General features: G+C 40.3%; 1 protein-coding gene across 1 annotated transcript in view; it reads right to left on the bottom strand.

The window, feature by feature from the left end:
* WDFY4 (WDFY family member 4) overlaps positions 1–27,109 on the bottom strand; it is a 392,110-nt gene that overhangs the window by 288,354 nt on the left and 76,647 nt on the right. Inside the window, exons 12-13 of the mRNA XM_036734864.1 lie at positions 26,329–26,918; positions 12,815–12,908 (exon numbers count right to left, since the gene is read on the bottom strand). Of these exons, the coding sequence (XP_036590759.1) occupies positions 12,815–12,908; positions 26,329–26,918 (684 nt within the window). The remainder of the gene's footprint in view (positions 1–12,814; positions 12,909–26,328; positions 26,919–27,109) is intronic.

Genomic DNA, 27,109 nt, shown 5'->3' with positions numbered 1-27,109 from the left:
ACCTTGTATTTATTTCGTATGTATCTTCTATATACTTATATATGTACATATTGTCTCCTCTGATAGAATGCAATCTCCTTGAAGGCAGAGACTGTTTCCTTTTTGTCTTTGTGTCTTCGGTGACAAACAACAGCATCTGGCATAGAGTAGGCACTTAAATGCTTGTTAACTGATTGACCTCGTTTTAAGTCCCACCAGTAACACATACTAGTCAACTATGGGCAAATTACATAACCTCCCTGTGTCCTAGGCAAATCTCTGAGACTATGAGTTATAGACAAATTACTGGTTGGTATTGCTGGAAGCAGTTTCCACGCTGGACATTCCCTGTCTAGATGAATTCACTTTTTCACATCACATCTCCATACCGATGAAACTAAATAGCAGATCACATAATAGGAGGAAGAGAAAAGGGAAGGAATAAGGAAGGAAGGAAGGAAGGAAGGAAGGAAGGAAGGAAGGAAAGAAGGAAGAAGGTAGGAAAGAAAGAAGGAAGGAAGGAAGGAAGGTAGGAAGGAGGGAGGGAGGGAAGATAGAAGGAAGGAAAGAGGGATGGAGGGAAGGAGGGAGGGAGGGAGAGAAGGAAGGAAAGGAAGGGAAGGGAAAAGAGTATGGGAGAGAGAATAGAAAGAAAGAAAAAGGAAGGAGGGAAGGAAGGAAGAAAAAAGAAAGAGAAAAAAAGAAAGACAACACCTAAAATACCCAGAGCAACCTTTGTCTACCTCAACAGGTAACCTGGACAATAGTTTAAAGATATCAACTTAATTTCTATTGAACAACCAAGTGTCTTTAGTCCTATTGAGACTTTATATACAAGTTCCAATCTGTCTGAAAGACTTTGTCTTACATTAGACCTCTGTTCATCCTTTCTTTCAAAGTTATTTTACAACATAGCATACTTCTCTGCTTCCTCCACATATAATGGAAAATAACATTTTGTCTTGAAATTTCTCTTTCCCTTGACTTTCATTACTTGATTTGGTAACTACACTCTTAATTTGGCAGAAGAGTTGGGAAGACTGTCTGTGCAAAAGAAGATGCAAAAATAAAACCACAATGTATTATTAATAAGAATTGAAAAGAAATCTCAACAACTATCCAGTTTTTATTACCAGCACTTATTGTTGTTGGGGCTTTGGGTGTTTTTTATTTTGCAAATAGGACAAGAATACTTTTAATCCCCCCCCCAAAAGTTTGTAAAAAGGGGGAAAATGCTGATACTGGCTAATTAAACTGCAAGTTTACTCCAAAATCTGCTCAATATCACCATAATGGACAATGAGAAATTGATCGCCCTCATTATCATTGCAGCACTGTCAATAACAATATTGCCTTGTTTTGAATAAAATGTACAGTTTTCAATGGTAGTTCCAGGAAAATTGGGTTTTAGTGAAAATACAAACAATGGCAGGAAACCAGTCTGTGTTCCCCCATACAAATGGATTGATTTTTCCTAACACATATTGCTTACAATGTAAGAGGTGGGTTCAATTAGGATTCTGTGGTAAATGTGTTGGGAGTACAAAGTTGACCAGTAGATTGTATTTGCAGGGCAGAATGTCACATAGCAGTTTGTACAACAGTCTTTAAGTAGTTCTCAACTTTCTCCACTTAACAGTTGAGTCTTGAATTTGTTCACTGTTGGGTCGCAGACTTTAGCTCTTTATTATGGGGAGTCAGCACAGTTAAGGGGAGAGCATACTCTATTTGGAATTGGAGAATGTGGGTTCAAATCCCAACTCAGCAATTCACTAGCCAAGTGACCTCAGATAAGTCACTTTACCTCATCTCCTAGCCTCAGTTTCCTCAACAATAAAATGAAGGATGTGGACTAGATGACCATGGAGGTCCCTTTCAGCTCTAAATCTATGCCCTTTTCTCTCAGACTTCCTGGTCTTGTTCCCCGTTTCACACTTTTAAAGGTAAGTGACTTGAGTCTTTGTATCCCAGTTACATGAATGGATACATATATAACAATTACCATCTTAGAGGAAGTATCTAAGATTATACCCATCTATCTGAATATGTAAGTTACTCACACAGTCAAAATCTGCTAGCTAACAAAAATCTAGTGACTTGACTTTCCTTCTTTGTCTCCATGCTAAGAAAATAAAGTTTCAATATGTTACCTACGTTTGTTTTCTTCCTCTATAAAGGCAAGGAAGTGAAAGGGAAAGGGAAGGAAAAAAAGAAACCAATATAGAAACAAAAAAAGAGATCAAGAAAGTGAAACAAAGGTGAATTGCCTTGCCAATGAGCCATACAATAAATAGTTGAGAATTAGGAAATCTAGGTCAGTACTCTTAGCTGTACTGTCTCAGGGTGGGAAAAAGTCTGTTGTAATCCAAAAGCATTTCTAGAAATCAAACCAGGACATACCTGCCTTTTTGCTCTTTTATCCCATCTTTCCCAGAAGCTTACATATCAGAGTATAACATGTTAGAGATAGAAAGAAAGTTGGAGGCCATATAGCCCTCATTGGGGTGATAAACTTTTCTCTAACAACTTTTGGGGAAAGACCTATATATACTGGAATGAGATCAAAACTAGAAACTAAATGGTTTTTCAGGAAGGGATCTTGAAAGCAAAGAATCAGGTCTGATAGTTCTTGGAAAAAAGCAAATTATTTGAAAGATTCATTCAAAATTTAAACTAAAGGAAAACCATAGCCAAGTTGAATGTGGATCTGGAAAACAACTGCATGTCTTTAGATGCAGAACAACTTTCTTTGTATCTATTGGAACCATTTATCTCTTATAATGTTGGCAGAAGAATAATGACCCCAAATCCACACAACTGTAAACAACCTGGAATCTTCATAATACATGACATCATGAGGTCTTACATTTAGTCTAATAGGACCATAGAGACTTAGAGTCCAGTACCCTCATTTTATAGATTAAGAAACTGAGGCCCAGGAAAATTAAGCTAACTGTTCAAGGTCACACAGGTAGTATAAGAACCAGATTTCAAATCCAGGTCCTTACATTATAAAGTCAACATTTTTTCAACTATACCACACTGACTCACATTTTCCTTTCAGATCACTGACCTATGAAGCCATCCCTGATATCCATATTTACTGCCATAAGGTCAACAGAAACAAAAATGGATTTTTTTTGGGGGGGGGGTCTTGAAATACTTTGCAGGATCAAATGGTATAACATCTCAGGATGGTTCACAACATGTCCGTCCATGGGAAGGAGCTAAACAGACAATACATGTGCCTTCACCAAACCATAATGATTGCCAGATAAATCCATTAAAGTTTGTGTGTATGTTTTTTAATTTTCTGCCATTAAACAGTAACTGTTAAAGACTCACTAATGTGAGTTATCCAATGAAGTTTCTGAAGGCAGAAATCAAAAGTCCAGTGTGTTGAGCTGTCCCAGCTCACCCTTTGTCAATATCACTTAGAGAAACCAAGAGCACCTCTGCTTTAGGGGTGGCTCTTAACTGCTTGGATCATGCAGACCTGGACATGAGCACTATGTTAACAATAAGTGCATCACCACTTAATCGTCATTTTGGTCAGGCCAGAAAGAAAGGGCAGGTGGGTGTTTTGTTAATATTGATAGAATTACACTCAAGTCTTATTTCAGCCCACTTCTGGCTTGGTCTCTTAAGGTCATCACCCAGCAGTGAATCCAAAGGGAAATGGTTGTTTCCTTAGCTGAAAACCAGGATGCATTAACTTTTATTGAGTTTCCCTAATGCTTTGGCAAAGATACATTTGCTGATTTGTCTCTTTTGTTAAGTTCCCAGATTTACACAGACTATTCAATCAATTTAGACTTCTTGAACCAAAGTATAGAGTACCTGCTTCTGAAGGACTGCTTCTCAGAGAGTTGGGGTTCAATGGCATTTCAGATGTCCAAGACTGGACTCCTTTTACTCCTATCCCCTCTCATGTGTGCACTTGAAATTCCATCCTGCGTTAGACCTATTTGCTTATATTTTATCTACCCTGTTAGACTAAAAGCCCTATGATGATGGGGGACTGTGTCTTATTTATCTTTTATCTTCCTTAGTGCCTAACACAATGCTTTACATGTATTAATTACTCACTGAACGTCTGTCTGCTGAAAGTTAAGTACAAAATACAAATTGACCCTAAATGTTTCACCAAGTATTAAAGAAAGGAACTGTAGTCAAGAAGTGGCATATCTTCACGATTTTGTCATTGACCAACTAGCTGTGTGACCTTGAGCAAGTTACTTAACCCCGATTGCCCTGCCTTCCCCCCTGCAAAAAAGGAAGATATTTGTGCACTAGAGAGTCTCTGGAAATGACAACCATAATGGCAAAGGGCCTTGGCTTTATAAAGATAAAGTTCAGTTGTTGGAAAAGGAGATGTTTAGACTGTAGAAGAAAAGATTAAGGGAAAACATAATATCTGCAGGGATGAGAAGATGGAATTGATTTGTTCTGCTTGGCTCTAGAAAACAGAACTTGGAGCTGTGAGTGAAAGAAAGACAGGGGAGGGAAGGGAGAAAGGGAGGAAGGGAGGAAGGAAGGAAGGAAGGAAGGAAGGAAGGAAGGAAGGAAGGAAGGAAGGAAGGAAGGAAGGAAGGAAGGAAGGAAGGAAGGAAGGGTGTTGATAAACAAAATGGCCTTTGTTTTCTTTGAGTAATTCAGTGAGCCTTATTAGGTGCTAAGCCCCATTAGGTGTTAACCTAATCCATGGGGATGTGAACCTCCCAGGGTCCTAAGGGGAGGGGCCAACTCAAGAACCAATCACCAGAGCCTGAGCTCTAGTGATTCAGATGACGTTTGATGATGTCTGAAGCCCTATAAGAAGAGAGGACAGAGCCATTTGTGCAGGGCTCTGGAGATGGTGTTGATGAGGAGACTCCGGGCAGCTGTAGCTAAGGAGCCCTCCACCTTGTAAACCTGGATGCTGAAACTTTGTTGAACTCTGGTAACTATGTGTTGGGATTTGAATCAGACAAAGTCTGTCTGTTGATGTTTGTAATTTGATTGCATTTTGTTTTGAAGTTCAGGGTGCTGGGTCTTTCCCCTGAACTAACTGAATGATATTTGAATGCTGAATTAAAAGTAAGCTTGTCAACCCCTTCACCTTGCTTTCCTTAATTACGTAGATCAGAAGAACCTGTGCTGTTGGAAGCTTTCTGGGTGCTGGCTGTGGGTGGATCTTACATCCCCACAGAAGCTGCTAGCCGGATTGTTGAAACAGGAAGGAAGAAAGGAAGGAAGAAAGCAAGGAGGGAAGGAAAGAAGGAAGGAAGGAAAAAAGTCAATTGAGATTTAATGTAATAATCACAGATTTAGAGCAGAGAGAGGCAAATAAATCTAGCCCCCTTCATTTTACACATGAGGAAACTGAAGCTGAGACGTCCTCTTGAAATCTTAGGGAAATCTATAAGCTTAAAGAAAATGGCGTGGTGGGAAGCCAGGTGGCACTGTGAATAGAGCACCAGCCCTGGAGTCAGGGGGACCTGAGTTCACATCTGGCCTCAGACACTTGACACTTACTAGCTGTGTGACTTTGGGCAAGTCACTTAACCCCATTGCCTTGCCTTCTCCCCTCCAAAAAAATGAAATAAAATGGGCCAGATTGTGATGTTCCCTTAAGTGGGGCCACAAGCCAAAGACAATGCTAATAAATGAGCAGAATTTCACTTATTCCAACCCTCGAAATTGAACTCACACAAAAACCACATAAAACCTGGAGTCTCAGATTCTGACTTATGGTTATGAAATCTTTTAATGAAGTATGAAATTTAGAACAAATCAAGAGGGTATAACCCAGAAAATGTATATTCAGTCTCAGTGTCTTCTGCTCTGACCTTGGTTGGAGGGATAGAGCTGGAAAGGGCCTTAGGGATCCACTAAACCCCTGCTCTGATTTTACACATGAGAAAAGCAAGGTTCAGGGAGACCGACTTGTCCGAAGTTACCTAAGGGACAAGTATCAGAGGCAGAATTCGAATCCAGGCCCTCTGATTCCAGAGCCAAGGCTCTTTGTCCCAGCGCCATGTTGCCTCCACGTAAGTATCCTGCCCTACTTCAATGGCATCCCTACGTTTCAGAAGATATCTTCAAGCTCATCTCAAAGTCTGGAGATTTGGGAGGATTTATCTGTTAGTACCAAAATAAATATCTGAGTTTAGTAAATCATTTTATTTTTGGAGGTAGCATGCTAGAGTGAGAAAAGACTTAAATACAGACTCAGAGGATCTGGGTTAAAACCCCAGCCCTCTTACTGACTCTGCGTGTAACACTGGGCAAGACACATTCCGCTGTTTGGAACTCCGATTGTCCATTGACAAAACAAAATGAGCTAACTAGATGATATCTTACCTCCCCCATTCCCCCATCAGTGAGAAGTCCATTTGTTTGCAGCTCTTGACATGAAGCCAATAACTGTCTAACGTGGGAGAGGGGGAGGGGAATAAGCATTCATATAGTGCCTACTAGGTGCCAAGTACTTTTTTACACGTATGATCTCATTTAATCCTCAAAATAACCAGCAAATGTTATCATTATCCCCATTTTACAGTTGAAGAAACTGAGGCAGAGGTTAAGTGACTTGCCCAGAGTCATACATCTCATTTGACCCTCAAAACAACCACTAAGTGCTATTATTATCCCCATGTTAGAGTTGAGGAAACTGAGGGCAGATAGAAGTTAAGTGACTTACCCAGGGTCACAAAGCTAGTACATATCTGTTGTCTAATTTGAACTCAGGTCCTCCTAACTCCAGGCTGAGAGCTCCATCTACTATACCACTATCTGCCTCTTCACTGGCAATCAGAAATGACTTTCCTAAAATTCATCAACAGCAACAACAGGCCACAGACCATAGTATAAGTTGATTTATACTCATGACCAGAAAGCACTAAATTAAAAATAGTCTCCAATGCTCCGACCCAAGCATCTTTTCCTCATGGGCAGGCAATTCCTATCTGCTGACCATACCAGAAAGAACTCCCACTTGAGTTCATATGAGTTACACCCTTCCAGGGCCAACATTCCTCCTAGAGAACCCAGCTGGATACTATTCCACCTCATGCCCAATCAGCAACACTCACTGCTGAGTTCCAACCAGTCTAATGGTTATTCCTGGTGATGATGTAAGAGGCCAAAAAACAGCTGGATTCCCAGCTTCCAGGAGGAGGCTATAGTGCTGGCAGTTTGAAAAATAACCATTTAAGTCATTAATGGTGCAAATGTGATTTGGCTATCGATGAAAGAGAATGAATATTGGACCCCCTTGAGGTCATTTGCATGAGTTGCTTTTTAAATGACATCTGTCCTTGAAGAAAACATCTGTTTCTTATCAAGGGGTAAGAAAAAAAGTTAGAACATTGAAGTAATCACAAATGAGACAGAATGCAGAGAATGTTGGAAACTTTGATGAACAGTACGAAAGGAGATGGGAATCGTCCAGCTTTCCATACTTTTAATAATACTGCCATCTACTGAGAGCTTCCTTTTCTATACCTAGCATGTCATTAGAGCTTGATAGCCAGTTTTATTTTAGCCTTGTCCTGTATGGCTTTGTACCTCATTCAATTAATTATTCTATTTATTGTTATGAGATTTTTCCCCCTCCAGAAATTAATTACTCTAATTATCAAACTTTTAATGGCTGCTGATTTGGCATATGCAGAAAGCATCTGAGAAAACCGCACCCTACATTTCATTTGCATATTTCAGAGACATTGTTGAGCAACCTGATTTTTTCCTAAATTGCTTATTGTGATTTTAACAGAGTCAAAACATCTTAATCAAATGGAACCTCTATTTGCATGACTAATTTTTCTAATTATGGCAGTACATTTGAAAAACTAAAGCTCACTTAGGCAAATCTTAGACTATGAGGACCCTCAGGATATACCTGTATATGGCATATGTGGCCCTTGATTCATCCATCTCTGAGCTGGACCTTTTTTATTGCTGTTGTGTGGGGTTTTTTTGCAACACATTTTTTGTATAATCCAGCTAAACTCCAAGCAGTAGAGCTTTCAGATAGGCAGGGGGATGGGGGGAGAGAGAAGCAAATCTGAGGTTTCTTCCACCTCTAAAAGCTATGACCCTACATTTAAGTATGAAGATGGACCAAAACATTGAATTAACCATTTTTGGCAGCACCAAGATGGCAGCTGGAAAGCAGGGACTAGCGTGAGCTCGACACCGAGTCCCTCCAAAAACCTATAAAAAATGGCTCTGAACCAATTCTAGAACTGCAGAACTCACAAAACAGCAGAGAGAAGCAGGGCTCCAGCCCAGGACAGCCTGGATGGTCTCTGGGTGAGGTCTATCCCACTGGGACCTGGGAGCGGAGTGGAGCAGAGCCCAGCCTGAGCGGCCCAGACCAGGAGCCAGGCAGAGCGGGCCCTAGCACCCAGAATCAGTGAGCTGCGGCAGTTACCAGACTTCTCAACCCACAAACACCAAAGACAGCAGAGAAGGTTAGTGGGAAAAGCTGCAGGAGTGGAAGGAGTTCGAGGTTTGGCCACCACCCCCGGGGCAGCGGAGGTGGGGCAGCTACAGCTGCAGTTACTTCCGGCCCCAGGCCCACCTGGTGGGAGGAATTAAGTGGCGGATCAGAGCAGGAGTGCACAGCCTGCTGAAGATCTAAGCCCAGTCCGGGTTGGGGGTTCTTGGGGAAGGAGGAGTGCTGGTGTGGCAGAGCTGGTGCATCCCCCCCAAACATGGAACATAGAACTCTTTAGTCTACAAGCAGTCATACCCCGCTGAAAGACTCAAGGGTCAAGTTAGTTGGTTGGGAATATGGCCAGGCAGCGAAAACACACCCAGATTCAGTCTCAGACTTTGCATTCTTTCTTTGGTGACAAAGAAGACCAAAACATACAGCCTAAAGAAGTCAACAAAGTGCAAGAGCCTACACCAAAAGCCTCCAAGAAAAACATGAACTGGTCCCAGGCCATGGAAGAGCTCAAAAAGGATTTGGAAAAGCAAATTAGAGAAGTAGAGGAAAAATTGGGAAGAGAAATGAGAAGGATGCGAGAAAACCATGAAAAACAAGTCAATGACTTGCTAAAGGAGACCCAAAAAATACTGAAACATACACTGAAGAAAACAACACCATAAAAAACAGACTAACTCAAATGGCAAAAGAGCTCCAAAAAGCCAACGAGGAGAAGAATGCCTTGAAAGGCAGAATTAGCCAAATGAAAAAGGAGGTCCAGTGGACCACTGAAGAAAATACTACCTTAAAAATTAGATTGGAGCAAGTGGAAGCTAGTGACTTTATGAGAAATCAAGATATTCTAAAACAGAACCAAAGGAATGAAAAAATGGATGACAATGTGAAATATCTCATTGGAAAAACCACTGACCTGGAAAATAGATCCAGGAGAGATAATTTTAAAATTATTGGACTACCTGAAAGCCATGATCAAAAAAAGAGCCTAGCCTAGATATCATCTTTCAGGAAATTATCAAGGAGAATTGCCCTGATATTCTAGAGCCACAGGGAAAAATAGAAATTGAAAGAATCCACCGATCGCCTCCTCAAATAGATCCCAAAAATAAATATCCTAGGAACATTGTCACCAAATTCCAGAGCTCCCAGATCAAGGAGAAAATACTTCAAGCAGCCAGAAAGAAACAATTTGAGTATTGTGGAAACACAATCAGAATAATCCAAGATCTGGCAGCTTCTACATTAAGAGATCGAAGGGCTTGGAATACAATATTCCGGAGGTCAATGGAGCTAGGATTAAAACCTAGAATCACCTACCCAGCAAAACTGAGTATCATGCTCCAAGGCAAAATATGGATTTTCAATAAAATAGAGGACTTTCAAGCTTTCTCAGTGAGAAGACCAGAACTGAATAGAAAATTTGACTTTCAAACACAAGAATCAAGAGAAGTGTGAAAAGAGGCAACAATAGCAGCAAGAAAAGCATCATCTTCATCAGGCAACTCCATATTTCCAAGGAGCCCCTGCCAGAAGCCCAGAGATTCAGCTCACAGAAAACAGGAGTTGGTTTGTCTCCCACCATTTAAAAGTTCTCACCCTCTGCTTTGGTGCTGGGACTCAAATGAAGAGAAGAGGAAGCACTGCAGCAGGAATGAAGTCATATTCATACTATGTCTTCCTTCCAAGGCTACAGACTCATCATAGAGATGAGAGAAAAGTGAGAATAGAACCTGAAACCAAACAAATGGTGATGAAAGAAAGTATTTATGAAACTTGTCCTAGAGCATTCTGCCCAGATTCTCACTGCCTTTGAAAAGACAAACACTCAAAAGTTAACCCCATTAAATAGCTATTGGCATACCCATATGCATTAGCCTTCTATATATACGTGAGGGATTCCCAATTTTGGGTAGGAATATTCTGAATGAGTCAAAGAGGTTGATCACAGGGCATTGGGAATACTTGCCAACTAATTTTAGTATCCCTTTGAAATTAATTTTATTTCTGATGTGCATAAGGGGGTAGCTAGATGAGGGAAAAGAGATAAAAAAACCCAACCACAAAAAAAAAAGAATTAACCATTTTTCATCTAGGTGTTTTTTTAACTGCTTAAATGCAGCCTTAGTAAACCTTGCGATCAGAAACTCATTAGTCTTTAAATTAAGCAGGTGTGACCCAGAAGAATTATATGGTTTCATTTCCAAGAAGAGCCAAACCTCACCCACAGAGCCTGAGATTGCCCTATGAGACCTAGCAAGACCTGATTTGAAGGTAATCCATGTTTATTTCTTAGCTATATGATTAAAGCAATTAATCCATTATATATTCATTCCTTCGCATTCAATGTTTAACAATAAAATGTTTATTTTAGGCTGAGGGATTTTAGGAAGTAAAAGGTATCCTAGCTATTTATTATATCCACTGTCTTCATCTCAATCCTCACTGCTGTCTCCAAAGTTATCAAGATCCAGTTACCAAATCTAATGTCCTTTTCTCAGTTCTCATCCTTCTTGATCTCTCTGCGATCTTTGACAATGTCAAACAGCTTCTCTTCCTGGATACTCTCTCTTCTCTAGGTTTTGTGATATCTCTCTCCTGGTTCTCCTCCTACCTATCAGACTGCTCACTCTTCAGGGTCATTTGCTAGATCTTTCTCCAGGTCATACCACTTACTGTAGTGTCCCTTAAGACTGTCCTTTCCTTGACCCTCTTATCTTCTCTCTTTATATCATATTTCCTGGTTATCTCATCAACTCCCCTTGCTTTACTTATCACCTTTATTTAGATACTTCTCAGATTAATACACCCAGCACTAACCTCACACCTGATCTCCACTCTCACATTGCCAGCTAATGTGCCTACTGAACACCTCCAGCTGGATAACGTCTCAAGCTCATTATCTTTCCCCTCAAGCATCTCTTTCTTTTCAGCTTCCCCATTACTGTTGAGGGCACCACTGTTCTCCCCATAACTCAGGCTTGAAACTCTATGTCATCCTCAACTCTTCATTTACATTCACCCCACAAGTCCAATCTGAGCCAATCATCTCATTTCTACCTTTCTAACATCTCTCATATATGTCCCCTTCTCTCCACTCACTCAGCCACCACCTTGGCACAGACCTTCATCATTTTATGCCTAGGCTAACACTTCTGATCACAACTACCTCTGGCACTAAATGCCTGTTTGTCTTTCAAAGCCTTTCACAACCTGACCTCTCCCTACCTTTCTGGTCTTCTTTACTCTCCTTCATGTACTCCATGATCCAGAAACTCTGGCTATATTCCCTTAATTTCTAAGAGCTTCAGTCTCCTTTCCAGTAAAATGGGGGTGATAATGCTTGCCTTATCTACCTCTCAGGGCTGTTATGAGGAAAGCACTTTGGAAATCCTGATGCTATAGAAATGTGAGTAGCTACTACTTGTGCTACTAAAAAATAAAATTTAAACTTCCACCTCGTGACTCCCCCTCCCTCCTCATTTCCACCTCCTGGCTTCTTTGGTGTCCTTCATGACACAGCTCAAATCCCATCTTCTCCATTTTGTTGTTGTAGTTGTTGTGTCATTTTGGTTCTGTCCAACTCTTCAGGACCCCGTTGGGGTTTTCTTGTCAAAGATATTGGAACAGTTTGCCATTTCCTTTCCCATCTCATTTGACAGATGAGGAACTAAGGCAAACAGGGTTAAGTGACTTGCCTAGGGTAAATTAGGAACTAGAAGGGACAACAGTCTATCGAATCTCAAAGTCCTTAATCTCTCAGCCTCAGTTATATTTTACAGCCTCATCTAATAAGATGGGGAAACTGAGGCTGAGAGAAGTAAAAACAATAATAGCAAAACATAGCACTTTAAGGCTTACAAAACACGTTATCTCATTCAATTCTCAAACAAGCCTGTAAAAGAGGCACTATTATTATTATCCTTTTTTACAGATGAGAAAACTGAGTCTGAGGAAGGTCAAGTAACTTGCCCAGAATTGCAGAGCTAGTAAGTGTCTAAAGTGGGGTTCAAACTCATGTTAAATTTCTGATTCCAAGTAACAGTTATTCAATTGACTTGTCAAGAAGCATTTTCTGAATATGACCTTTCCCATGGTAATGATAATCATGCAGCATCACTAACTGAATGATCTTTGGACTGAATGACCTTAAAAGGGCTCTTCCAGTTCCAGCTTCCATAATCCTGGATGCCTTTATTTTTCCTTCTGACAAAAAGTGATTGGAGACATTGCCCTGCCACTGTCTGTGGCGATGCTCAAATAAGGGATCCTGTTTAAATATTTCAGGAGGAATTACCAAGGAGCTATTTCATAGGGGTTCAGAGTAGAAGGTGACAAAGAAAAGATAATTATAAGTAATTATCTATGCATGACAAACAAAACATTTAGGAACAACCGTACCTGTGGGTGATCTTCATGGTATAGGGAAGGAAGCAGCCTAAGCATGATGCAGATGACCCCGGGATGCATGATGACAGCATCAGCATCATCCATCCTAAACAAAACAAAAGGGAAAAAATGAGGAACTCCTGCAAGAGGCCATAAAGGGGCTTTCTTCTTCATCTACTGGGGCTAGACTCTCAGAGTTATTCCTTCCACAGAGCCCCAAATATCTACCAATTATTCACTCTTCCCCAAGAGGTGAATTTATGGCATTTTTAACTCCAAAAAACCGGAAAGAACCCACATGTCCAACTATGGGGGGATGGCTGAACAAAACAGATTCTGTGATCCTACAGTGAGGCAGCCTCAGAGGGAGAAGGAAGGATGTATCCTATCTCTGATACGTCCTGGCAAGATGATCGTGGGCCAACAGCTTCACTTCTCAAAGCTGCAGGCAAGGCTATCCTTTCAGAATATACACCCTTATGCATTAGTAGAGATTCATTTGCCTCACTAAGAGTTTCTCTACACTCATGCCATCACATGTCTGACCAAAAAAGTACAATGGAATATTATTATTCCTTGAGAAATAACACATTGACTACCACCGTATGGTGATAAGAATAATAACAGCAAAATCTGAAAAGTAATAAAAAGAAATTAGAAAAGTCCAAGAAAACAAATTGGGAATTTTTGTTACTACTTTGTTCAAGATAATGTATATATTAGCCACCCTTAAACTAGGGGGTTTTAAACTGGTGTCTGCGGGCTTGTTTCCGTCTTTTGAAGTATCTTGATAACCACATGTCGATATAATTATCTTCCTTTGAAATCCTATTATTTTATTTTATGTATTAAAAATATTGTGAGAAGTGGCCCATTGGCATCTCTAGACAGTCAACGGAGTCCATGACAAAATAAATCTATGAACTCCTAATAAATAATTAAGTTTTTGGTTTATGTACGTTTTATTGTTTGAACTTGTGAATATCTGTTTCTGTTGGTATTAAGTATGGATTTTGTTAATAATGTCTTGTTTTATGGACTGACAAATTGGATGAAGGCCCCATCCGAGATATCAAGACCAAACTTGTGAATATCCCATAATCCAAATTATTAGCTGCATTCTGCCTTTCTTTGCCTTCCAAATCTGGCCAAGTTACTTCAGAGAAGTCTCTCTCTGCCTTCTTTTATAGCATGAATGTAGCATGAATGCAAGACTGGGAGTCAAGAGACCTATATTCCTGATCGAGACACTTCCTAATTATATTCCCTTAATTTCTGAGAGCCTCAGTCTCCTTTTCAGCAAAATGGGGGTGATAATGCTTGCCTTATCTACCTCTCAGGGCTGTTATGAGGAAAGCACTTTGGAAATCCTGATGCTATAGAAATGTGAGGAGCTACTACTTGTGCTACTAAAAAATAAAAATTTAAAAAATAAAACAAAACCACCACCACAACAAACCTGACTCCATGATAAGAACAAAGAGTATTAATGATACCTTTTATCAAGGAGAAGCAAAATCATGTTTTGAATAGAAATTAGACATAATAATTTTAAAAGTGCCCTCATACTTTTAAACCTTTGAACATGACTAGAAGTCTCTTTCTGACATACTTTCTGCCTCCTCCTTCTTTGTTAATTAAACCTTAATTTTCCTCAAGCACAAGTGTTAGAGAAAAGCCGACCTACTTCTTACTCCATGTTGCTATTTCTTTGGTTTTCTTTAATTGCTTACAATGCCAGAGTGCTTTCCCTAATATTTATTATTACAGTTGTATGGTATTTCAGGGACCTTCTGTGCTAAATAGGTTTGGGAGAAAGCAACCAGGACTCAGAATACTTTCCAAGTTAAAAGCTACTGATTTATAAATGTACTTTGGAAGCTCAATCCACAATTGGAGGACTATATGATATACTGGAATATTTCTATAACTCAGCTTGCTGCAGAGCAACAATTAATATAATTCTGAACTCCATTTATTCTGCAAATATTTGAGCACTTACTATGTGAGAACAGAACGTAAGTTCCTCCAGGGCAGGGCAGGGATCGCCTTACTTTTGTGTTTGCATCCCTAATATTTAGACATTGTAGGTGCATAACAAATCTTTGTTGATTGATTGCTCAGCCTCATGTTTTTCAATCACTGATAGAGGATAAAAAAGTATAATATGTTTTCTTATATCTTACCACCCCATTTCACACCATATTCCAGCCACCTTGGAACCACTCAATATTTTTAGAGCTAATCTTTCCCTTTCCAACCTTTATGCCTTTGCTAAAACCATCACTCACAACATATCTTGTTATTCACTTCAAGGAAGGCCCCATCTAGGTGTCATCATTATTATGTCACTTTTCCTATTCTCCATAGGAAAAAGAACACTCTTCCTTCTCAAAATTTTTTTGCTTGAGTTTTATTTTCATTCCAATTATTTTTCCCTCTGTCTTATTTCCACTAATTTAGTTATTCCTTGAGGGTAAGGATTATGTTTTACCTAGAAGATTGGCATATGTAGTAGGAACTTAGGAACCAGTGATAGAGACTATACCTATGATATTCCAGATTGAGAAACTCCCTCTACTAATATTTGCCTGGCACTTTCTACACAAGTTGTCTCAGAGAGCTGCTTAGAACACTTAGAGGTTAAGTAACTTACCCAGGGACAGGAAGTCAGTATGTGTCAGAAGTGGGATTTGAACCTATACCTTCATAGTTTCAAAGCAAGCTCTTTATCTACTACACTGTGGCCATCTCTGTCAATTGAATTTAATTGAATTAATGATCTGACAGAATTTACACTCTATTTAGAGGGACATGACATATCCATGTGAAGATGATATAAGACAAGAAGTATCAGAAGACAGTGATGTATAGACTAGCTATAGAAAGTAAATGCCACGAGTCTATAACAGGGAATAATCAGGCCATGGTAAGTCCCAAGGGAAACCTTCATGGAGGAGATGGAATTTGGGGCAAGCCTTGAAAAAACTGTAGGGCTTGGATAGGTTGGGGGAAGAGCAGGACATTTCAGGCTAGGGAATGTTGTTGCAGGAACATGTGAAGGGGAAATATATATTATAAAAGGAGCTAAAGACCAGAAGCAAGAATAAATATGGTAATCACAGGGACATGGGAATTAGTGTGACAACAGTGAAAGATTCATGGAAACAGAGAGGGAAATGCAAGACAGCTGGAAATTCAAGCTTGCATGAAACTACCCTTGCATACTTGGCTGGAGATATAGAATATATCCTACACACAATGAAAACCACTCATTGTTTTTGAGTTGGAAAATAATTTTAATTAGTGAAGGGTGCATCATACACATGGGGAGGAGAAAGGGTCATTTTACTAATGAAGTGGTTTTACATCAAGGACCACAGAGCCTACATTTTGGAGAGATTACTCTTAAACAAAATTGTGAGACACGGAGAGGATTATGTCACATGACTTGCCCAATCTCATGGACTGAAGAGAATTGTGAATAAAAGATGGGTTTGCACTAGGTGGACTTTGAGGTTCCCTCCAATTCTGGCATTCTGCAATTCCTATGTAGATTTTGGACTGGGTGATATTCGGTTCATTGCATCATACATTTATAAACCACCTATGCTGGGCATGGCACTGTGCTAGGTGCTAGGGAGTGATTTAAAGACAAAACGAAAGTAGTGTCTGACTTCAGGGATCTTACATCTTACATAAGGAACACAACATGAGTATAGATAAGTAAAAGAAGGGGGAATTAGGAAAGGTTGTGAGTAAGAGTTCAAGCCCTTATGAAGAGCCTACTAGGTGTTCTGCACTATATTAAGTACTGGGGATATTTAAAAAGAAAACAAAACAACAACCATAAAAATCATCTCTGCTCTCAAAGAGTTCATAATCTAATGAGGCAGCCCTCCCTCACTCAAATCAAAGTCCAGTGCAAGTCATGTCATCATTCCCCTGATGTCATGGTCCTCTTTGAGAATGAAGGACAAACACAATCTAATGAGGGAAAACTGAAGTATGTTTCTAGGTAGTGGGGAAGGAGCTGGAATAAAAGGAGGGATATATTATGTGGGAGATAGAAGGTAACTGATGAAACAAGGTCATGGAAGAGATAGAAATGATATGACCCGGTTACAGATAACACAGATGACTCAGTGCTAAGTCATGAAACATATCATGTGTGCCAACAACAAAATTTCCAGCCTGTTAGTGGGTACCACCATCACTGGCTGGCACGTGAAAAATCTGCTGCAAAAGAGAAATCAAAAGTTTCTTTATACCAGAGAGTAGAAAATGGGAAAAGCCCCAGTTATTCTTCTTAATCTCATTTCTAACGGTCCCCTTTCACAATAATAAGAAATTCTTCCAGGGAGAGAGCTAGGAAGGGGGGGAAGCAGAATACAGAGGCCTCCAGCAAGAAGCCAACCTTCTGACACTTAGCTCCCAGGCTTCCAGTTGTTAGTTGGTGCTTCTACTTAGTAAGAAAGACAAAGAGCTTTATAGACACAACACACCACCCAAATGAAGCTTAAGGGCTATTAACACAGCTAATCCATGGGAAGGCAGCTGGAGCCGCTATTCTAGAGCAGTGGGGACACCAGATTTACATCAAGTTTAGAGTCAATTAAAACAGTTTGAGCTCCCCTAATCATAAAAACCACAAGGAGAAAAGGGTCTGCCTCAAGATTTAGGGCACTGGCAGGGACATTATTCAACATAAAGGGGAAACATAGTTCAACCAGTCACAGTGTTCAGAGCTTCTTCCCCAGTCTTTACAATCTTTCTCTAAAGAACACACCAATTGGAGTATAATTGACTCTGCAGTCTCCTGTAGGAGGACCCAGACTACCTGAGTTTGGTTATAGGAGAAAAGAAAAAGAAGCTAGCAAACCAGGAGCAAAGACTCATCAGGAACAAATTGATAATGCTTTAGAATTGGAAAGAGTTTTAGAAATCATCTAACCCAACAGCCTCATTATACAAACATTATACAATTATACAAAATCAGGCCAGAGAGGTAAAGTGACTTGGCCAAAAGCTCATAGTTAATAAGTAGCAGAACCATAATTTGAACCCACAACCTTTAGTGCTAAATCTTTGGTTCTTTCCACTGCATTGGACTGCCATTACAGGGTTCATGCCTATCATCTGAGAACCATACTAGTTAAAAGCATGAGTTCTGTTATCAGAAATTCATCCACCACATTTCTATTTCAGGGATCTTATGATATGGTATACATAGGTAGGAAGCAATTTCTATCATCATCTGTGACGAACCTGCCCCAAAAAAGAAAAAGCAAACATTTTGAAGTTTCAAACTGTTCAGGTTCAGTATTCAATCAGCTGGTAATGTGACATTGAGTGAGTGTTAATATGAAGGAGAGAGTTGGCTGGCTGGTAGACCAATATCCTTTCTAGAAAGGGGCAGAATTAAATTCTCCCAGATCTGATGTCATTGGTCCTCTTCCAGAATGAAGGACAAAACAACAAAAATATAACAATTAGTTAGATTTTAGCCTAGGGGCAATATAATATTGCTCCTAGGTCTAATTCATGCCTTTTTCTGCTATTTCATGCAGTCTATATTCAAATAAAAAATAATTTATATAACTATAATAACTAAGAACTCTCAGTTAGGAAAATCTCTAACATTTGTGCAGAAGGGTGGCTCTCTCTGTCTTAATTTAAATTGTGTATATTTCCAGCTAAGCCCTGGATTTCTCTATTCCTCTTTTAGACTAAGTCTATAAAACAAGTATACAAAACCCACGACTCTGGACTCTTTATTTGTGAAGCAAATATCAGGATACAGGAAATAGATAAAAGAAATGAGCAGTTTTTAAATCTATCCATTAAGCAACAGGAAAGGAGCTGGGAAAATAGGAGATCTTTTGGAACTGAGTCTTTGAAGAGGCAATCAAAGTCCATGGGCTCAGTCTAAGCTTTCTATTCTAAGATAGCTGCAGGAACCCAATAAACTCACTGTCTTTCTCTTCTCTGCCCTAGTTCAACCCTCCTTTCTCTCTTCTTCCACTGATCCTCCCTGTAGCGCAGCTTTTTTCCTGCTCAGCCCATTAATTCAGGATAGGGGTGAGGACACCTTGTGGTCCCTGTGGTCATTGCTACTCAGCTTATGCACTCCCTGGTCTTTCCACAATCTGTTTTCTTTCATATGTGTGTCTTTTTCAAAATTGTCCTGTGTGGACTTGAGTCTGCCTTCTATCTCAAATATAGGTGGTGCGAAGCATGAACCTGGAGTCAGGAAGATGCCTCTTTGTGAGTTCAAATCCAGCCTCATATACTTACTAGTTATGTGACCCTAGGAAAGTCACTTAACCCTGTTTGCCTCAGTTTCCTCATCTGTAAAATGAGCAGGAGAAGGAAACAGCAAACTACTCCAGTATTTTTGCCAAGAAAACCCTAAATGGGGTCACAAAGACTTGGACATGACTAAACAACAAAAACAGAATAGAATGACAAAGGAATAAAGCTACAAAGATAAACAGGTGACTCTTTTTTATGCTGAAAATGTCCACAGCTCCCCCACTACTGGTGCCTCCCCCTCTACTCTCAAAGAACATAATATAGGAAAAGCACTCTGAGAACCTTAAAGTCCTATAAAAATATACACGCCTCTTTATACACACATTGTTTCCCTCATTAAACCGTAAGCTCATCGAGGGCCCGTTGTGCTTTTTTTTTATCTCCAGTGCTTAGAGTAGTGTCTGGCATATAGTAGGTGCTTAATAAGTCCTTCTTGATTGGGTGTTCTATAGTATTATCATGAATTTCTCCAGTGGAAGATTAGGGAGGCATTTGATTGGCCAGCTAACACTTCAGTGTCCATTAATTGTTCACAAACAAGGACTTTTTTTATTCCAGTTTCAAAGTGAGTAGAAAAATCATGGGAACAGTATTTAAAGGGAAAGAAATAAGCCTTTATAATATATTGAGCCTTTATTATGGAGGGGAATAAGGTGTAAGAAGACTGGAAAGGTAGGACAGCCCCGTGCTGTGCTGTGTTGAGATAATAAATATAAATGGAAAGACAGTCTCTTATGAAGGGCTTTGAACACCAGAGGGCTTTATATTTGATCCCAGAGGGGATAGGGAGCCACTGCAATTTATTGAATAGGAGAGTAACAGGGTTAGATCCATGCTTTAGGGATATTGATTTGACAGCTGAGTTTAGGATGCATTGGAGTGGAGGAAGATGAAGCTGGGAGACTAATCAGTAAGCTATTGTAATGGTCCAGGTATGAGGTGGCGAAGGCCTGTCCCAGGCTGATGACAGTGTCAGAGCAAAGGATGGGACATATAAATAAGCTTACTATGTGCTAGGTACTAGGCTAAGTGCTTCAAAGTTATTAACTCACAACTGTTGATCTCCGCAACAATCTTGTGCATAGGTAAATTGCTATAATTATCCCCATTTTACAATTAGCGATGGAGAAATGTGGTCTAGACCAGGGGTGGGGGACCTGTGTGCCACCCCTGGTTCGCTACCCCTGGTCTAGACAAAGAACAATTAGATGAAAAATGAACAGATTGAATAGCCATAGCCAACGAGTAGTCATGAATGGTTCAAAGTTTACTTGGAAGATCTCCAATGAAGAACCCCAGGGAACTGTAGTTGGCCTTGTACTATTTAGCATTTTTATCAACGATTTGGATAAAAATAGACTCACAGATGACTCAAGTCAGAGAGGGATTGCTGGAATACTGGACAAAGAGTCAGTATTCAAAAAGATAACAAATTAGGACACAGCTTAATCTAACACAATCAAATTTTTTAGGAGAAATATAAAGACAAAGGTAAGGATTTTTTTTCTTAAAGCAACTTTACAAGTACAAGATGAGAAATATGTTCAGATTAGCTCTGGTCTGAACCAACCTGGAGGTTTTGATGGACTGGAAATTTAATATGTTAATGGGATCTTTAGTTTCATTAAGTTAGGCATGGTTTCCAGGAATGAGGTGAGTTAAGTATAGTCAACATTTTAAGTGCCTACTATGTGCCAGGTTCTGTGCTAAGTGCTAGGATACAAAGAAAGGCAAAAAAAGACTCCCTGCCCTCAAGGAGCTCACCTTTTAATAGGGGAGAGAGCACACAAACAACAATGTACAAATAAGATACATACAGGATAAATTGGAGATAATTGACAGAGGGAAGGTATCAGAATAAAGGAGAATGAAGAAAAGCTTATTGTATAGGAGATAAAATTTTATCTGGGACTTGAAGGAAGCCAGGAGGCAAAAACAAGGCAGAAGATAACATTAGGCATGGAAAACAATGAGGGAAAATGCATTAAATCAGGGGGGAGACCATTTCAGGTATGTGGAACGACCAGTAAAAATACAGAGTAGAAAAATGTTGTATCTTGTGAGAGTAAGAGCAAGGAAGCCTGAATCACAGAGTGAATGGAGGGGAGTAAGATGAAAGAAGACTGGAAAGGTAGGACAGCCCTGTGATGTGTTGACATAATAATGTAAGTGGAAAGACAGTCTCTTGTGCAGAGGGAAGATGAGGAGATGGAAGGGGAGAGAAGGGGAGGGGAGGGGAGGGAAAAGGAGGAGAAGGGAGGGAAGAAAAAGGAAGGGAAGATCTCCCTCTCTCTGATACCACATCCTTATATAAGGGAATATCTAATAATTAGGGCTTTCTAACATCTGGAGGGAAGTGGAGAGAAGGTTCATTTTCTTCTTTGGGGTCAACCTTGGTTATTATAATTTGTCAGCATTCAGTTTCAAATGCTTTGTTGGTGGTAGTCTTCCCATTTATATTGTTGTATTGTTTATTATTTTCCTAGTTCTGCTTTCTTCACTTTGCATCAGTTCAGAAATGTCTTTTAATGTTTCTCCATAGTCATCATACATATTTCTTACAATTCAGCAATTTTCCATTGCATTCATATAGGACAATCTGTTTAGCCACTCCTCTATGAATGGATGGCTCCTAGTCAGTCAACTAGTATTTATTAAATGATTACTATGTGCCAAGCACTCGGCTAAGTGTTGGAAATACAAACATAAGCAAAAGGAAAGACAGTCTCTGACCTCAAGTATCTTTTATTCCAATGGGGGAAGACAATCTATAAAAAGAAACAAAAACCAAAAAAGGGGGAAGGGGAGATAAATGCACTAAGTGAGGGGACATGGTAGAAAGCAGGTGGAGATGAATAAAACATGGCTAGCCTGGGTATCCTCTTTACTTAAAAGTTCTAGGAAGAGCCAAATAATCAGAGGGAAAGGCAGCAGGGGCAAAGGGTACTTCTCAATTCTTTGCTAATACAAAAAGTGATAATATAAATATTTTGCTGTATAGAGGTTCTTTTTTTAAGTCACTAACAAAAAAGGGTTATATGTCTAGCAGTGGAAGCTTTGGGTCAAAGGGTATAGATTTCTTAGTGGTACTCTTCCCATTAATCCATGTTGCTTTCCAGAATGGCTGACTAAATTATCACTTCCACCAAAAATGCATCATGGTCAATGAGTTAACAAGCACTTATTAAGCATTTACTATGAGCCAAGTTCTGTTCTAAGTACTGGGAATCTGTAGAGTTGAGATTAAAAAGCTGAGGATGGCATTGAAGCTGTGAATCTGGGTGACTGGAGGTGGTCAAGACAGTAATGGAAAGTTTGAGAAAAGAGTGGACTTGGAGAGAAAGACAACAGGATCTATTTTGGACATGTTGGGCTTGAGATGCCTAAAAACATCTTCCCTCCTTCCCTGGCTTCCTTCAAGTATCAGCTAAAATCCTACCTACTACAAGAAGCCTTTCCTGATTCCCCTTAATGTTTGGGGCCTTTGCTCTGTGATAAGCACCAATTTATCATAATTTGTTTGTATATAGTTGTTTCGTGTTGCCTCCTCTATGAGACTGTGAACACCTTAAAAACAGAGACTATTATTTTTCTCCTTTATTTGTATCACCAGCACTTAGTGTAGTGCCTGAAACATAGTATGACCTTAATAAATTCTTGCTGACTTAAAGACAGCCAGTTCAAGAGGCAGTTTGTGATGTAGGATATGAGCTCATGAGTGACATTGGGACTGCAAATTTAGATCTCGGAGATATCTGCAGAGATGAGAGTTGAACTCCTGGGAGCTAATGAGATCACCAAATGAGATAATATGGAGGGAAAACAGAAGAAGAGAAAAAAGACCTTTGGTGGATACCCACAGGTACTGGGCTTGACATGGCTGAAGAACCAGCAAAGGAGGTTGAGAAGTAATCAGACAGTAAGAGAAAAAAGAAAGAATAATGACACCAAAATTTAGAGAGGAGACAGAATCCAGGAGGAGACAGTGACCTACAATGTCAAATGCTCCAGAGAAGTCAAGAAGGATAAGGTTTAGGAAAATCCTATTGGATTTGGCAATTAAGATATCATTGGTAACTTTAGAGAAAGCAGATACAGTTGAATGGTTAGGATCAAAGCCAGATTGCAGCAGGTTTAGAAAAAAAAAATGAGAGAAGAGGAAGTGGAGACACCTAGTGTAGACAGTTTTACCAAGAAGTTTAGCTGGGGGCTCAGATTACATCTACCTCAGACGGAATCTGGCCCACTTGTGAAAACGAGCGTCACAAAGGGTAAGATTTCTTAAAATAACCCATTATGGTGAATCTGTAATAAACTTTGTTATTTCTTTGGCTGTGAGAAGGCTTGAGTCGAATTCATTTGGCAGGACCCGGTGTGTTGGTATTTTGGGGTCTCGAGCACCCCTAAAAACAAATGGTTCCCTGACCGGGAACAACTACTAATCTCAAGTTCTTCTCCAGGCAGGACTGGAAGGTATGTAAGCATCCCCCTCTGGCCCTTCTGGCCCTTCAGTTGGGGTTGCTCTCCAAGTACCTTGGAGGTGCTTTTTTCAGGCCTGACTTCACAGGTCCCAGTAGGTCAAACAGTTAGGAGGCTGTCTAGTACTCAGCCTGACGCTCTCAGGTTGTCAGTCCAGTGGGTATGTTGGAGGCCATGGACCTGGGCACACATTCTGAAGCATGGAGGACAAGGACAGATGCCCCATCCAGAACTGTATGCCTAATTCTTTCAATTCTCTCAGCACTAGGGAATTTGGAAAACTTAAGGTAGCTTTTTGTGTGTTTTTTATCTTGTTTCATTTTGTTTGTTTTTTGACACTTACTTGTATACTCTCCTTCACAGAGGAAGGGACCTTCAGCCCGCATAATGGGTTGATCGTTTTTAATTCCCAAAAGTTCTCCTTTAGGTTGTTTTTTTTTACAAAATTGGGGAAAATCTAGTTTCTCTAAAGAGCTTAAAAAGAAAAAGCTGGTGTCCTTTTGCAATGCTGGTTGGCCTCAGAATCACCTAGAGGGCCTCTAAGTGTGGCCCATTTTGGGGACTTTAAAACATAATACTCTCTTGCAGTAAGACTTATACTGTCCCAGAGAAGGAAAATGGATAGAAGTTGCCTACATGATGGTCTTCATGGAGCTCTCATCCTCAGAAAAGATTGTAAGATGCTCGTAGGTAGAGCTGCCGCACAAAAGGGCAACAGAGGTGAACGGGACATCTTGGATGACCCCCTTCTCATGGCCCCCAGGGCTTTGGCCCCTCCCCCTTCAGCGACTCCCGCTCAGGCCCCAACCACGGGTCTCACTGAGGCAGTTCCCCCTTCAGCCCCTCTCCCTGAGGCAGACCGTACTCAGGTTCTGGCCTTGAGGCCTGCCCCTACTACAGGCTCTACAGTATCTACCACCACGGGCCCTACCCCAGAGACAATCCCTACTCAGGTCTGGGCCTTGGGTCCAATGGCAGTTTCTGGGGTATCTTCCCCCATGACTCCTAACCCTCCTCAGGCACCAGCTGATCCCCTGGCCTTGCAGTCTAATCTAGTTCAGCCAGCACCCCCAAGCGCCTCCCTCACAAGAAGTGGGACTTCCTATTTCCCTCCCCAAGCCTCAATCCCCACATCTCCTGCCGGGCTTTTTGCCTTGAGGGAAGTGCCTACCTCACCCAGTGAGACAATTAGAGTCCATGTTCCCTTCTCCATTTCGGATCTCATTCAAGTTAAAGAGAAACTGGGGAGATACTCAGAAGACCCCACTACGTTTACTGGTGGTTTTAGGGATCTGTCCCTACAATTTGAGCTTTCTTGGGGTGATTTGCATGTCTTCTTCTCTACCTGTTGTATCACTGAGGAGAAGAGGAGAATCTGGGAAGAAGCCCCAAAATTTGAGGATTGTTTGGCTAGCAATGACCCCACAAAATACCAGGAACAGCTGCTGTTCCCACTAGTGAACCAGAGATTATCAAAAAAGTAAAGATGGGGGAAAGAAGGACCATGTGGTAATTTGCCTGTTAGAAGGCCTAAGAACAGCATTTCAAAAGCAAATAAATTTTCAAGAAGTTTAGCTGGGAGAGAGAAGAGAGATATGGAATGATAGCTAATGGAAATAATTAGGGTTTGGAAGAAGACATAGGCATGTTTATAGGCAGGAGAGAAGGAGCCAGTAGATAGGGAGGGATTGAAGATAAAAAAGTAGGGGAGATAGAAGGAACAAATTGCTGGCAAAGATGAGGGGGAGGGAGCAGGATCAAGGGTGAATGTAGGCCGGAAAATATAAGGGTGCATATTTTAAGGGATAGCTTCCTAACAATCTTCGCTCTCCAAAACTTGAATGGAATACCTTGGAGAGGAGTAAGTTCTCCATTACTTGTCTGCTTATAAGGGATACTGAAGACATAATCCATGCTTTGGTTTTATAAGATGATCACTAGCATCTCTACCATTTCCAAGATTCTATGATTCTGTGAAATTAACAGACACAGTCCCTTCACTTTGGAAGCATTCAATTTAAGATTAAAAAGCAGACTAGTTCATTCATATAACCATGCCTTTATTGTAAACACATTTTACCTGTTGTCTACTAGTGACCTCAGCCCAATCCAGTTTAGACCTAAGGTCTCAATAAGACTTTAGGTTAATAGCAAAAAATAATCTATTAAAAAGAATGTGGATTCCTTTCTTGTCCAAACTCACAGCAAAGGTGCATTTTCTAGCCTCTTATTGACTAAACAATAATGGATTTTTAATACAAAAAGATATCTTATCAGGGAATCTGTGATGACTGTTTAGACAGAGATCTAGCCATCTTTTTAATTCAGAAAAACTAAATATTGAATATGATTTTCAGACTAGTAGAAAAGCAGTGGAATAATAATACAGGGTGTAGGTAAGATATGAATGAGATATCATAATACACAGGATAGAACAACACAGAGTTTGAGATCATAGCCCCATACGATGTTAGCACTCAAAACAGTCTTAGAGGTCACCTAAATAAACCTCCTCATTTGGCAGGGGAGAAAAGCATGACAGTGAGATACAATGCCTTGTCCTCTCATTCAAATTAAACTTTGATATACAAAGTCATTCATGTTAATATCCTATTTGTGATAAAGTCACTCCTAGGAAATTGACATCTTCAGTTATCTTACAAAAACCTTAACTATTTTTTTTCATAAATGGAATTTAGGTACAATTTCAGAATCAAGAATCAAAGACTTACCTGTCATCCAGGTCTGGCCACACCTTAACCATGAGTGATCTGAAGCTACTCTTGTCAGTCCTGGAATATCCATCAGATTGAATGGTCAGTTCCTCTGGAGCTCTCTTCCATTCCTTCAGGCCATTCGCCAAGTGGAGGGTGCCTCTGGCCATACTATCTAGAAAACTCAGAATCTGGAGGCAGCTCCTTAGGGCAGATGGGAATGCCTCAGAAGAAGAAAAGGCAGCATTTAACAATTCTGTAAATGTTCGGGCTCTCTCAGTGATAAAGGGGTGTGGTGAGGCTTCCCCTTGTTCCTGAGTTCCAAAGCAGCCCAGCAAACAGAGGTCTTCAGCCAGCTTCTCAAACAAATTATTTCTCCTGAAAAAGTCAGTATTGACTGAGTCCAAGTGTAGAGCTGCTGTCATTGCCCAGAGTGTGTAGAGGACAAGTTCCATTATCTGGCTGGGGGTGATTGGGGCCCATATCTCTGATGGGGGATCCTGTAGAGATCCTTCCATGTCAGATAGGAGAGACAGAAGACCATTGAAGCCGCTGGAGGTTCTGAAAGCAGAACGACCTTTAGGGTTCTCCAGTATTTTTAGGAGAGACTGTGATATTGGAAAGAGAAAATTAAACAAGGGTTAAACAAAACCCAGGGGATAAGTTTTGGCAAAAATTTTAAGGGTTGATTTTTTTAATCAATTGACCAACAAACATTTCAGCAAAACTATCACCAAGTTAACTGCCTCAAACTTAGAAAGAGAAGACTGAACAAAGGTTAAGCACAATCACAAGATTT

This window comes from Trichosurus vulpecula, chromosome 8 (assembly GCF_011100635.1).
Source record: "Trichosurus vulpecula isolate mTriVul1 chromosome 8, mTriVul1.pri, whole genome shotgun sequence".
NCBI lineage: Eukaryota > Metazoa > Chordata > Mammalia > Diprotodontia > Phalangeridae > Trichosurus > Trichosurus vulpecula.
This window is presented reverse-complemented; position numbering and strand designations above follow the sequence as displayed.